Source organism: Macrosteles quadrilineatus, unplaced genomic scaffold (genome assembly GCF_028750875.1).
Source record: "Macrosteles quadrilineatus isolate MER2022 unplaced genomic scaffold, UCM_ALF_1.0 Scaffold_3__2_contigs__length_128488019, whole genome shotgun sequence".
Lineage (NCBI taxonomy): Eukaryota > Metazoa > Arthropoda > Insecta > Hemiptera > Cicadellidae > Macrosteles > Macrosteles quadrilineatus.
In genome coordinates, this window is record NW_026542596.1 from 73,827,836 (window position 1) to 73,841,144 (window position 13,309).

The window sequence follows — 13,309 nt, forward strand, 5'->3', positions numbered from 1 at the left end:
ATCCTATACTATTGACGTATGGTAAAAAACACTTTTTACCTTCCCCGTAGCAGCAAACCTATAAGCACTCGTTAAATCTAATGTTATTTAAATAGGGAATAAATATCTATTATTCATGGAAATATTTTAGTAATAATGTAATCAGACAAGTTGAAATTCGCTTAGTCTGCAGGTTTACTGCAGCGGGGGTATTAATTACATGAATACATTTTAAACGCCTAAAACCTTTAATAGTTACAAACGCTGGAACAAATATCAGTCATACAATTTTCTTACAAAGCCTAGCCAATTCACCGTAAGGGCGAAACTTCTATCAGTCTATTAGTGACGACGGGGTTGACGCTGAAAACACCACCACAAACTCATCAGTCAAATTACATGATTAAAGATAAATAAATGAAGATTACACTGATAAATAAATATAAATAAAATAAATAAATAAATAATGATAAATGAATTAAATAAGAAGATAATACGGTTTAAAGTACTGTCGTTTTTCAATCTGTCCCGTAGATTGACAGTTTGTTGAAAACTACGTTATTAAAAAAAATCATCGTACCATTAAAAATATTATTTAATAACAATGGTACTCCGTTAACAATGCAATTTATTAATTTCCTTCAATTAGGTAGTATATCTTCAAAATAGTTAGCTATAATTAAAAAAATTGTGAAATATTTATTATACTCCATGATGTAATGAGTTTCATGTTCATGTGTTTGAGACTCGTTTTAATTAACCTTCATTTTAACAGCAGGAGAGGACGGGCTTTTCCTTTTCCTTTGCGAAAGCAATTTTCATGTTTGAATAATATTTTACACAAACAGATTTAATGTAGCTAATGTTTGGATGGAACGGTTTACTATAGTACACATGCACGAGGGAATGATTAGGACGGAACCTCATTCTAACTTAGAGTGACAAATGACACACACTTTAACCCTCTGAATGTTGTGGGGATTAGTGATATTTGATTCATAAAATGTTGTATTAACTAACCAGTTGATGATACCAATAACCATCTGATGATACCAATAACCAGCTGATGATACCAATAACCATCTGATGATACCAATAACCATCTGATGATACCAATAACTAGCTGATGATACCAATAACCATCTGATAATACCAATAACCAGCTGATGATACCAATAACCATCTGATGATACCAATAACCAGCTGATGATACCAATAACCAGCTGCATCTCTGACGATACCATATTGTTAAACATTTTATCTACGACCTTTTTTTAAGTAGCCGTTTCAGTTCAGTTCTTAGAATTGAAAAGTTTCACATAACAGCATTGTTTACTTTCATAACAGCATACATTTACTGGGTAACGGACCAATAAGGTTTAAGGATTGAGAGAGAAGAAGTAAAATTGCAATGATTCTAACTTCAGCTAATCAGCTGTTCATGCAAATTTAATTGTTGAGTGTTGCAATTAGTGTTTGGTACAATGTTTCGTTGCATCACTGTCAGGGGCAATGAGAGGTTATAAACGAAAACATTACCTCTCTTAGAAGTTATGAGTTAGGATTTTAGTGTAATTAAAACACTGCCTTAGGTAAAGTAGTAACTCGCGTAAATAGTGTTAACGACACTCGTGGAAGTTTTTAAGGCACCCGCTTACTCGTGTCCTTGTTCAATCCTTGTTGTTGAACACTATATTTACGCAATCGTTGCGTAAACTGCTATTATAAACCCTGTGGAAACGTTAACTTTAACCTCCATTAATGTTTACCCAACCCGATCCAAGAACAACATAATCTTATTCACCCAAAACATGCACATTTTTTACACAGTATATTTTATGAATTTTAATATTGTTACAAAGAAAATGATGTTCTTTTTACGCAAATATATGTTTGAATTTAATAAGGAAAGATGCCAAAAACAATAAGTCAAAGGAAATTATTCGGTTTTGATGGTATCCACGTGAAAATACGTGTATTTCAGTGGTATAAATTACAGGGAAGCTAACCACATCGCCTCGGGAATCGTCGAAATTGCCTCTTGGAGAAGTCTTGTTTTGAAATGAGCTCCGCCATTGAAATGTTTCCCGCGTGTATTTGTTTTTTGTTTCTATTGTTTTTTAAAAGAGTATTGGTTTTTTAATCAAAATTAAAACTAAAGTTCAATCATAAATTGTAAAACAAAGGATTCATAGGTTTGATAGGCTAATAGTGGCAAATTTGTATCCAACAAACTTTAAACCGTTTATCATTACTTTAAATATATCAGTGTTCTCGTGAGAAATAAATTTCCTAACTTTCATATGTGCTTTTTGGAATCCCTATTGTCAAGATTTTGATCAGACTTTTTTCACTTGGTGTTTATGAAAGTTATAAAGATAAGTTAAATACATAAAAAAATATGAATTTAAGAGATCGAAAGTTTACATGGTGCAAAGTAACGTATAGGACTATTTCCTGACCATTTAACTTTAAATGAGTGCATTAGCGTTAATTAATATAATTTTAAACATTTTGTTAAGAGTGGACAAAATTACGTTTATTTTAATTTTAGATCTCCATACTTCATCCTATAAAACGATGCAAGCAAGCAGTTAAAAAGATTCAAAGAATTCAAGTGGTTATAGTGCTCTTTTTGTAATTAAACCCAGATGCCATTCGTCCATTGATCAAATGAAAAGTCTATTGTATATAAATTGATTTCAAATGAAGTCCCAAGGTTTGCTAGAACAAAACCAGAGTTTGGACAGTTGATTTACAAAAAATTAAAATATCAAAACCACCCGATTTTTTTTTTTTTTTTTTTTTTTTTGTCTTAGGATGCACGAACCCGGAATTGTTTTTTTCACATTATTTCAGGGTAGACCTAGGGGTTGCGGCATTATCACATAGATAAAATCCATTGGTGATTTGGCGGGATTTGAACCCAAGACCTCTGGAACCGAACTACCGCGCTCTAACACTAGACCACCTCGCCCCCCCCCACCCTAAACACATTAAACATAACATTATAAACTATCTAATAGAAATATTAAATCAAGGATTTTCGTTTCAGATAACCAGAAACAATGTTGACGAGGTCGGTGTGTATGACGATACTTCTGCTGGTGTTGACCGGGGTAGTCAAAGCTCACATTCACTTCCTCCGTCTAGTAGTCCTGGCACTGGCGGGTCTCGCTGGAATGTACATGGTCCACCTTCTGGCCAACGACTGGACCAAGATACGCCCCAACCGCCCCAGCGCTGGTAGGCTGCTGCAGTCTGCGCTGCAAGGCATCTCCAAGAGGTCTATACCTGATGTAAGTATTCTAGAAATTTTTACTATTCGAATATGTTGGAGAACTCATATCGGTCAATTTTTATCAAGGTTTAGTTTGGGGGGTCACCAGGAGATCGACAAGATATTTGGTCGTCTGGCCACTAGGCCGTCTTTTTTTATTGTTTAGCAAAATGAGCTGTGTTATGATAGCTTAGGACATCGAACTTCACTTGTAACTTTAGTGAACCGTTTTCATTGCTAAAAACTTAAGTTTTGGTAAAAGTGATCCAGCTAATTTATTTTGAAGATATTTAAATAATTTTAAGATCTAGGGCGTATTATTTAGAATTATGTATGGGAGATTCTGGGCCGAACACTGCTTCTCACCAATATTACAATGCTTCTCACTTGTACCATTGTGTTTATCACCAATGCTAATATGTTTACCTAAATGTCAAAATGATTATCAACAATTATCACAATATGCTTATCAGTAATGCTAATTAATTAGTCGGTGGCCCGGGGATTCGCGATCTACCCTAGTAAGACCATCAAGTAGAAAGATTTAGATATTTGTAAACGAAACCATCTGCTTTTTTTTAGATGAATCTTTAAGAAAAAGGAAACCAAAGTCTCTTTATTAAATTTTAGTATAAAAAATATTTATAGCAAAAGTAGTGTGGTAAATTTGTTTTTCTCTAATTGCCTACTATTCACGCCTAGGACTTTCACACCCATGTAAACCACATTAAGGTTAAATTTAAGAAGTAAGCTAGACAGTACGTTACATAAGTAACATAAAGAGGGATTCCCTGAATTGCAGAGCTAAATGGACCCATAATCACCACTTGGCACCAACTCAACTTTTAACTTCGTTTACTGCCCAGATGTTCCGATTTGTTAGAGGAAAGTAGCACAATTCCATTTAGACTTTACCTGTGATAGGACCATAATTCTCTATCGTTCTTTCTGATTAACTTCTCCGAAACACGTTTCAGTAATAGGACTTATAAGGAATTCAGTTAGTTTTGCAATTTAAATGTTAAGGTAAATACAAAGAAACACATTATACTTGTAGTGGAAGAATATTAGGAAAATCTACCTAACAAATTCGGACTAAGTGGAAACTTTGCACAGTTGTTAAGTAAGCCTAAATAAATAAAATATCAAAAGTCCCCATAAATCCCGGCTGTGCTTCAGCCACCATCTTGGAAAATGGCGGCCAATTTTCACTTTTTTGACAATATTTCACAAACTATTGGTATTAGAGAATTTGTGTATTTGCAAAAGTTAAAGGACGTCTAAAAATACATCTTTTTATATTTGAAGGTTTGCTCCATCACTAACGGTTATTGAGATAAATAATAAAAGTTAGTATTAAATTTAAGATTTCCATGTTGTTCTTATGGATGAAATTAAAATTGTTACAGTTTGCTTATTTGTGGATATACTTGGATCAAACTTGGCAAATTTATTTATTTCATACTAAGCTAATGATATTTAACATAAATACACGCTTTATTACTCTCCCCGAGCAGTAAACCTAGTACTCGTTAAATTTAAAGTTACCGTATTTAAATAGGGAATCTATCTTACATTTTTAAGAAGTATTTTAGTAATGATCCCGTCAGGCAAATGGAAATTGATTTTTTGACATATTAACAATAGTTTTCCTTATTATTATTAAAGTTAAATAACTGTGAAAAATTTCAATTTAGTCCGGATTTTAAGGTTCAATTTCCTAATATTTACCGACCAAAAAATTATACCGGGAGTAATAACGTACCATGTAAGTTTTATTAGTTGTTTTTGTTTCATACAGTAAAAAGTGCTCCAGCAATGTTTTTCTCAACCCCTTATTATATGTAGATGTTTTGTCAATTTATAAAAAAAATCCATATTACAAAGAACCAAATAGTTGGGTGTTTTAATAATGTAATATAGTTAATTAATGGAATGTTTAGCCTTGTTACCTTGTTCTATGGCGTTGTCTACTGATGAACTAAGCCCTCAAACGTCTAATCACAAGTTAACGATGCTATAACAAGAAGCTATACGGTATCATTAGTTACAACAATTAGTTACAATCGTCTTAGTAACCGTATTAACAACAATTAGGCCACAATCTAGTTTAGGTGTTTTCTTACAGTTTTCTTGCAAAATGACTCGTAAAACTATATAGTTAACTAGAGAAAAACGGTAAGAATTCACCTGCTGTGTACTCTATGGAAAATATTTATAACCTTTATTTGTACATTGTTTGGTGTTCCAACAAAGTTGCACAAACACCATTAAAATCAAATGACACTGGATCAGTACTATTCTAACTCAAACATTATGTAATCGATAAGGATGTTTTTGTTTCATGTTTTATTTTAGATTCTCCCATTTAAATTATATGGCTCATTTTTAGAATAATTTAAACAAATTAAAAACTAAAAAAATATTCAGCTAAACCTTTTACAGTGTTTTAGGGCTCTGCCGCAGCCAGCCAGGGCTAAAATATTTATTGAATTATGCGAAAGTTCAATTTTTTAATTTATATTTATGTCACTTTTTAAGAAATTAATAGAAATGTCTTTTAGCGAATTTCCCATATAGGGAATAAGCTATTACCGTAGTACTCATGGTAAGACCTGGACGCGGGACCGATTTTTTTTCATTTTGAGGTCCCTAGAGGCCAAAAACACCATCCGTTCAAATTCATATATATAAATATATATATTTATATATTTATATATATATATTTAAATATTTATATATTTATATATTTAAATATTTATATATTTATATATTTATATATATATACAGGGTGTCCATAAAAAACGTTTCAGGACTTTGGGAAATGGATCCCCATACTAGAAGAAAGAAAAAGTTTAAGGGAAGGTATGTCCGAAAATGCATATTTACCCAGATATCCGCCATTTTGTTTTTTATACAAAAATATTTTTATCTGTGAAGTTTTTTATTCGATGATTATGAAACTTGGTAAACATGTTACCATACACAAGACCTATTATAGAAAAAATAATAAAGTTGTTCCAATTGTAAATTTCAAAATGGCGGCCGTTTGAATTTTTCTAACTTTATTAACTCGAAAACGGCTAATTCTATGAAAAAATGTCAAGAATACTTTTTTTAGCATTTTTAATTGCCTATTAAACAATACCAAGATCAAAAAGATCGGACAAAAGATAACTGAAATGTTACGTTTTTTCTGTAAAAATAAGGCAAAAATTAGGGGTTCCCCGACTAACTTTGCCTTATTTTTACAGAAAAAACGTAATATTTCAGTTATCTTTTGTCCGATCTTTTGATCTTGGTATTGTTTGATAGGCAATTAAAAATGCTAAAAAAAAGTATCCTTGAAACTTTTTCATAGAATTAGCCGTTTTCGAGTTAATAAAGTTAGAAAAATTCAAACGGCCGCCATTTTGAAATTTACAATCGGAACAACTTTATTATTTTTTCTAAAATAGGTCTTGTGTATGGTAACATGTTTACCAAGTTTCATAATCATCGAATAAAAAACTTCACAGATAAAAATATTTTTGTATAAAAAAAAAATGGCGGATATCTGGGTAAATATGCATTTTCGGACATACCTTCCCATAAACCTTTTTCTTCCTTCTAGTATGGGGATCCATTTCCCAAAGTCCTGAAACGTTTTTTATGGACACCCTGTATACTGTATACATATATGTCCGTTAGCACGATAACTCGAACAAAAATGATCCGATTTTGATGAAATTTGGTACAAACGTGTAAACCTACGTTTTTTCGAACGAGTTCGCGATCCAGCATGATCGGACCATGGGAACGGGGGTTTACGGGGGGTTTTATGGGGTTAAAATGGGTTTTTCCCATTTTTGACCCAAAAATCATAAAATTTAGCAATTTCTTTCCAAACCATTTTGTAGAGCTTAAAAAAACTAATAATTTAGTATATTGAAGCGTTATTATGCGCCTAATGGTTACGGAGAAAATTCCAAAAAATTTTAAATTTAAAATTCCCATGTTATTCTTATGGAGAATAAGTAAATTGTTGTAGTTTGCTTGTTTATGAACATATTTTGATCAAATTCGGAAAATAATTTTATTGCTTACTAACTATTAACGTTTTACAAAAAAAAAACAGTTTTACCCTCCCTGATGCAGCAAATCTAAGTACTAGTTAAACTAATTCTATTTAAATAGAGAATAAATGTTATATTTTTAAGTAGACATTTCAGTGTAAATCCAATCAGTCAAATGGAAATTCGCTTAGTCTACAGGCTTGCTGCGGCGGGGGTATTTTGAGATTTCAGGGTATTATTGACGAGTTTCCCTAAAGGGAAGTAGCTATTACCGTAGGTGGCACGGTGAGACCTAGACCCGGGACCGATTTACTTTTTTATTTTGATGTCCCCAGAGGCCAAAAACACCATTCGTTCAAATTTTTATATATGTATATATATATAAACTTATATATATATACATATATATACATATATATATATATATACGTCCGTGAACGCGATAACTTGAGTAACTTTTGTCCGATTTTGATGAAATTTGGTTTAAAGGTGTAATGCGGGATAAACTTGAATGAGTTCGCGAAACAGCACGATCGGACCATGGGAACGGGGCTTTACGGGGGGTTTTATGGGGTAAAAATTGGTTTTTCTCACTTTTGACCCTAAAAACACAAAATTTTCCGATTTCTCTTTAGACCTTTTTAAAGACCTTAAAAAAACAAATAATTAAGTATATAAAAGTATTTTTGTTCGATTATTAGTAACGGAGAAAATTAAAAAAATTGTAAATTTAAAATTCCCATGTTATTCTTATGGAGAATATTGTCAAATGTTGTATTTTGCTTGTTTATGGATATATTTTGATAAAACTTTGCAAATTTATTTATTTTGTACTAAGCTATCAATATTTTACTCAAAAACACACTTTATTAGTTTCCTTGTAGCAGCAAACCTAGGTACTCGTTAAACATAATGTTATTAAAATATAATTAACTGAAAATCAATTCAGACAAATGGAAATTCGCTTTGTCGGCAGGTTTGCTGCGGTGGGGGTATTTTATCATTATTACTAATATCTTGCATGAGATTTTCATAAAACCTCTAGTGTTTGCTGATGGTTCTTGGGGAGAATGGGATTTACTTGCTTCAAAGCTATGTAAGTGTTTGAATTTAACTTAAGAGTCCATGCAGCCTAGACGTTCTGACTCATAAAACAATTAAAAAACTACAAAGAAAATGTCTAATTTCACAGTACACTAGATATTTAAAATACAATCACGTTGGCATTTGAATAAAATATTTTTGATATGGTAAATAACTCAGCGGCTATTTGAAATTAATGAAGCTATCATTGCTCTTATTGCACTCAAACCCAAGATGGTCGTTGGCTTCCATGGGCTTCCTTAAAAAAAAATTCAAAACTACCAAGAAAATGTCTATTTTCACAGTGTCCCACCTATTTAAATTATAGTCACTTTAGAAAAAATATTTTTGGATGATAATTAACTTTTCAGTACCGGTAGCTGTTTGAAATTATCATAGATGGCTGCTAGCCTCCAAGGTCTCTAATCTTATACTGTCTTTCAGGCGATGCTGGAAGAACGAGTGAATGAGATACCGAGCCTAGAGGCGGCGCTACATCAAGACCCTCTGGGATGTGCTCGTAAGCTGGTATGCGCTCTGGCGGCGAGACCCAGCAACTCTCTCAGTCGAGAGGAGGTCAACATACTCGCCATGATAAGGTAAAGCCACTAAAATAATACCACCGCCGCAGCAAACCTGCAGACTAATCGAATTCCAAATTCCCTGACTGGATTTCTATTAAAATAATCCCTTAAAACTTCCAGATCTATTTACTAATTAAATTACATTAATTTTAATGATCAAATAGGTATGCTGGTACAGGGAAGGTAATTGGGTGAGTTTTTTATTGAAATTCTGAAAACTTGGTGTTAAATAATAAAACTGCCAAATTTAATGGAAATATTATAAACGAACAAACTACAAGAGTTAATTTACTCTCCATAAAAATAACATGGAGTTTCAAAATGTTAAATCTTTTTGAACTATCCCCCTAACTGTTAGGCATAGTACAACGCTTCTATATACTATATTATTTGTTTTCTTGTAAGCTCTTTAAAATGGCTTGAAAAAATGTAATGTTGTATGTTAGTAGGGTCAAATATAGGCAAAACTAATTTTTACCACATAAGCCTCCGTTAATATAGTCCGATCATGCTGGTTTGCGAACTCGTTCGATTAAAAGTAGGTTAACACGATTGTACCAAATTTTGTCAAAATCTTATCATTTTTGCTCGAGTTATCACACTAACGGACACATATATAATATGTTCGTATGAATTTGAACGGATGGGGTTTAACCTCTCGGGACCTCAAAACGATCATGTAAATCAGCCCCGGGTCCATGTCTTATTATGAGACCTACGGTAATAGCTTATTCCCTATATGGGAAATTCGCTAAAAGAGGCTAAATCCTAATTTAACCCTAATGCCGATACTTTTGGAATCCTAGGGAAATAAATAAATTGCGACCTACAAGACCGGTTAAACCACCGTTTTTTACTCAAAAGTATTCCTAGCACCCCCTCGCTCCAGCTCCAGTTCACTATGGAAATTGATTTTGAGAATGAGTATGTCTAGAGATACCCCTAGTTTAAACCTATCTGATTTTTATGAATACAAATTGAATACATCAAATATTCCTTACGAGTATAAATGTGATTTAACCATCAGATTAAGAACAAGGGTGGGCTGACTTCTTCAGGTTCTAGTCTCTTCAAATAATGGATTCATGTTAACCTTCTTTATTTTTTTTTTACTTTAATATATCAAATACTGCTTGGTTTGCAGGCATGTTTGTTTAAGGTTAATAGCAAATGAACCACTGAAATTTGAGTTGACAATTCATTCGATTTACAATTCAGCATAGGCAACCTTATGCATGAAATAATAAGTTTTTTTTAATAACTAAACAAATTAACTATGGTAAATTAGTCATAATTTCATATAATCTGAAAAAAAATACATCGTAATATTTCATTGTTACCATTCAATGTACTCGTATACCTCCATAGTTGAAATCGTTAAAATACAAACAAACTAATAACCGTTTACTGTCTTAAGGCTATAAAATACCGATAAAAGATTGGCCAGTTTGACTAAATAAATGAACAAGATGGTTATATTTTGAGGTGAAACGACAAAATGTGTTTTTTTTACTATTGACGTATTTTTTGTTGGGACTGTAATATTGACCTATATAACATTAACTACTGTCTTAAGGCTATAAAAATACTGATAGATTGTTTAATTTGACAAAATAAACAAACCCTATAGATATATTTTGAGTCGAGACGACAAAATATAGTTGTTTTCGAAACTAACAACGTATTTTTGTTGGGACTGTAATGTTGACTTCCATGTCAAGTGTTTACCTCAGGCTGTGGGAGCTTCAACGACTCTAGTCACCATCAACACAAAATTGCATCTCAAGGTGACCATTCTGATCCCCAACTCGTTTTTACAGTTACAGTATTTTTTTACTAACTATGTATTTGAGTAATTTTTTTTTACGTTACTTTTTATGGACTCTTTTTATAACGGCAAGTAAATTCTTTTCATATATAGGGGACATTAAATATTAAATGAAAATATTTGTTCACAATCAGAGTTAACTATAAAAGTCATGCTGATCTTGCTGATTTTGTTTAAACAATTGCAAGTCCCATCGTTATAATGTACAACAACCGTGCACCAAGTCGTTATATTAACTTATAACAACTCCGGGTCGCTAGTACCCGTAAATTGAATTAATGGGGTTTTACCTTTAGACGCATAGTTTTAGGATGCATATGAGTAAAAAAAAGTAAAAAAGATATATGATGTTTTAACTTACAACATCTGCATACACATTTGATTTCTTAGTTAAGATATAAATCAATCAGTGATAAATATTTTACCTACTAATTATTTACAAGCCGTGCACATAATTTATAGCCATGAAATAAAAAGATATCCTCTCTTTCGTTAATGCTAATGTGTTAGTAGTCTTATGTTTAAAAACTGTGAAATGTGCTTAAGTTATGAAAAAACTTTTTTAAAAATGCAAGAATCTATCTTTTCTCAAACGGTTATTCCCAATGTTGAAACAGTTTACGATATGCCTACACGTCTTCTAACCACTTGGTTATAGAAAGTTGCCATTCATTTTTGTAATATTATAAATTTATACTTTACAATACAAGAACAATCGCGTACGCTAACTCCTATATAGCTGAGTGATTGAAGTGCCCGACTGACAACCAAAAGGTCACAGGTTCATCCCCGAGAATAAAAGTCAGTAGCTTTTTGATGGTTTGAACCTGGAAATGGTTCCTGATCATTGGGATATAAATAAATTATTTTGGCTAATGGCTGACAGCTAAGGCCCCTCGCCCACTATACGATTTCGGTCGTACGACACTGTGTCGGAACGACAACATTTCCACAGTGAACCATGGGATCTTATGAGAGCTCGCCCACTGTACGATAATCTCACGACTACGACAAACTGTCGTGAAGCAGTCGTCCACTGCCACTGTGATACACGACTGTCGTACGACTGTTTTACTCGCAGTGGCGTACACGATCGAATGGGCGCTCGCCCACTATACGATTTTTATCGTGTGTCGTGCGTTCTCCCCAGTAGTCCTATATATACTTTTTACAATTAACTCATACTTCGTCATTATTATAGTTGTTATATCACTTTGCGTATTTCTTATCGTGAATAAATATTTTTTTCAATTCATTCATACTTTTTTATTAGCCTATAATGTTTGATATATCACTTGGTTTTATTTTTCAACCATTATTTTGCGTAATTTTGATCTTCCTATTTATTTTTTACAATTTGTTCATATTTTTCTTTATATTATGTTTAAATACTGCATCACTTATGAGTAAATATACCAAAATTATTATTGAAAAAATGCGAGTTTGGCTATTATTTATTCTTAATTATCTTAATTATTAATTATATTGTGTAAAAAAAGTTCCACTAAAACCTATAAATATAATTTTTTGTAGATTATATTAATAAAATTAAATCATTAATATTTAAAAACTAATCCAAAAAAATTTAACATACAGACTTTTTACCAGAATATCCCAAAACCCTATGATAGTTATGGTAAATTTAAAAACTTGTAAAAGGCATGGACTAATATAATTTGAAAATGTCTTTAAATACATTAACATAAAAAAATAATTTACACCTAAAAATAAATGTTTCTTTAATGCTGTAGGCCTACATTGGCCACTATCGCTTAATCTGCGCCACAGTACCACATTGCAACAACACGTAACGGAATCATTGTTTTACTATTTGATACAGAACCACTGTTTTAAGATATTGCGCAACACACCCACACCTCACTCTTCCAGGGCTACCGAGCAACTGGTCATTTATCCGACAAAGTGTCGTAAAGTGGGCGAGGACCACACATACGATAAGAATATCGTACGACACAGTGTCGTACGACCGATATCGTATAGTGGGCGAGAGGCCTAACAGCTGATACTAGTCAATAACAAAGCTACACAGATCATCGCACATCATTCTGCACTCGTCCTTCACTCATATTTGGGTAAAAATACGCACCTAGGTGGCGTCTCCGTTTCAATTGGTAATAATATAATATTAACCACAACAGTTCAGTGACAACAATCATAAACCAAATGTATTTTCCGATATAAATAATTTCCTTTAACCACTTTTCTTGACGTCGATGCCGATGGAAGGCTCGGCGTTTTGCCAACAAAGATCCTCTGGAGAAAGCACCTCGACGGAGGACATCACTATACCATACACATGTCCTGCCTAGAGTCAGGAAGTCCTTCCAGGGTCAATGGTGACGTAACGATCCGACCGCAACCCACGTCGTGCGAAAGTGACAGAAGTAGAAAGCTATTAGACGACTGATCATTACTGAAATAAATAGCCAATCAAAATCACTCAATCAACTATTGACTTACTACTATTGACTATTGACTA

General features: G+C 32.8%; 1 protein-coding gene across 1 annotated transcript in view; it reads left to right on the top strand.

The window, feature by feature from the left end:
* The window catches only part of LOC128989304 (uncharacterized), a 43,420-nt gene that overhangs the window by 10,783 nt on the left and 19,328 nt on the right, over window positions 1–13,309 (top strand). Inside the window, exons 2-3 of the mRNA XM_054411183.1 lie at window positions 3,035–3,278; window positions 8,842–8,996. Of these exons, the coding sequence (XP_054267158.1) occupies window positions 3,048–3,278; window positions 8,842–8,996 (386 nt within the window). The 5' untranslated portion in view covers window positions 3,035–3,047. The remainder of the gene's footprint in view (window positions 1–3,034; window positions 3,279–8,841; window positions 8,997–13,309) is intronic.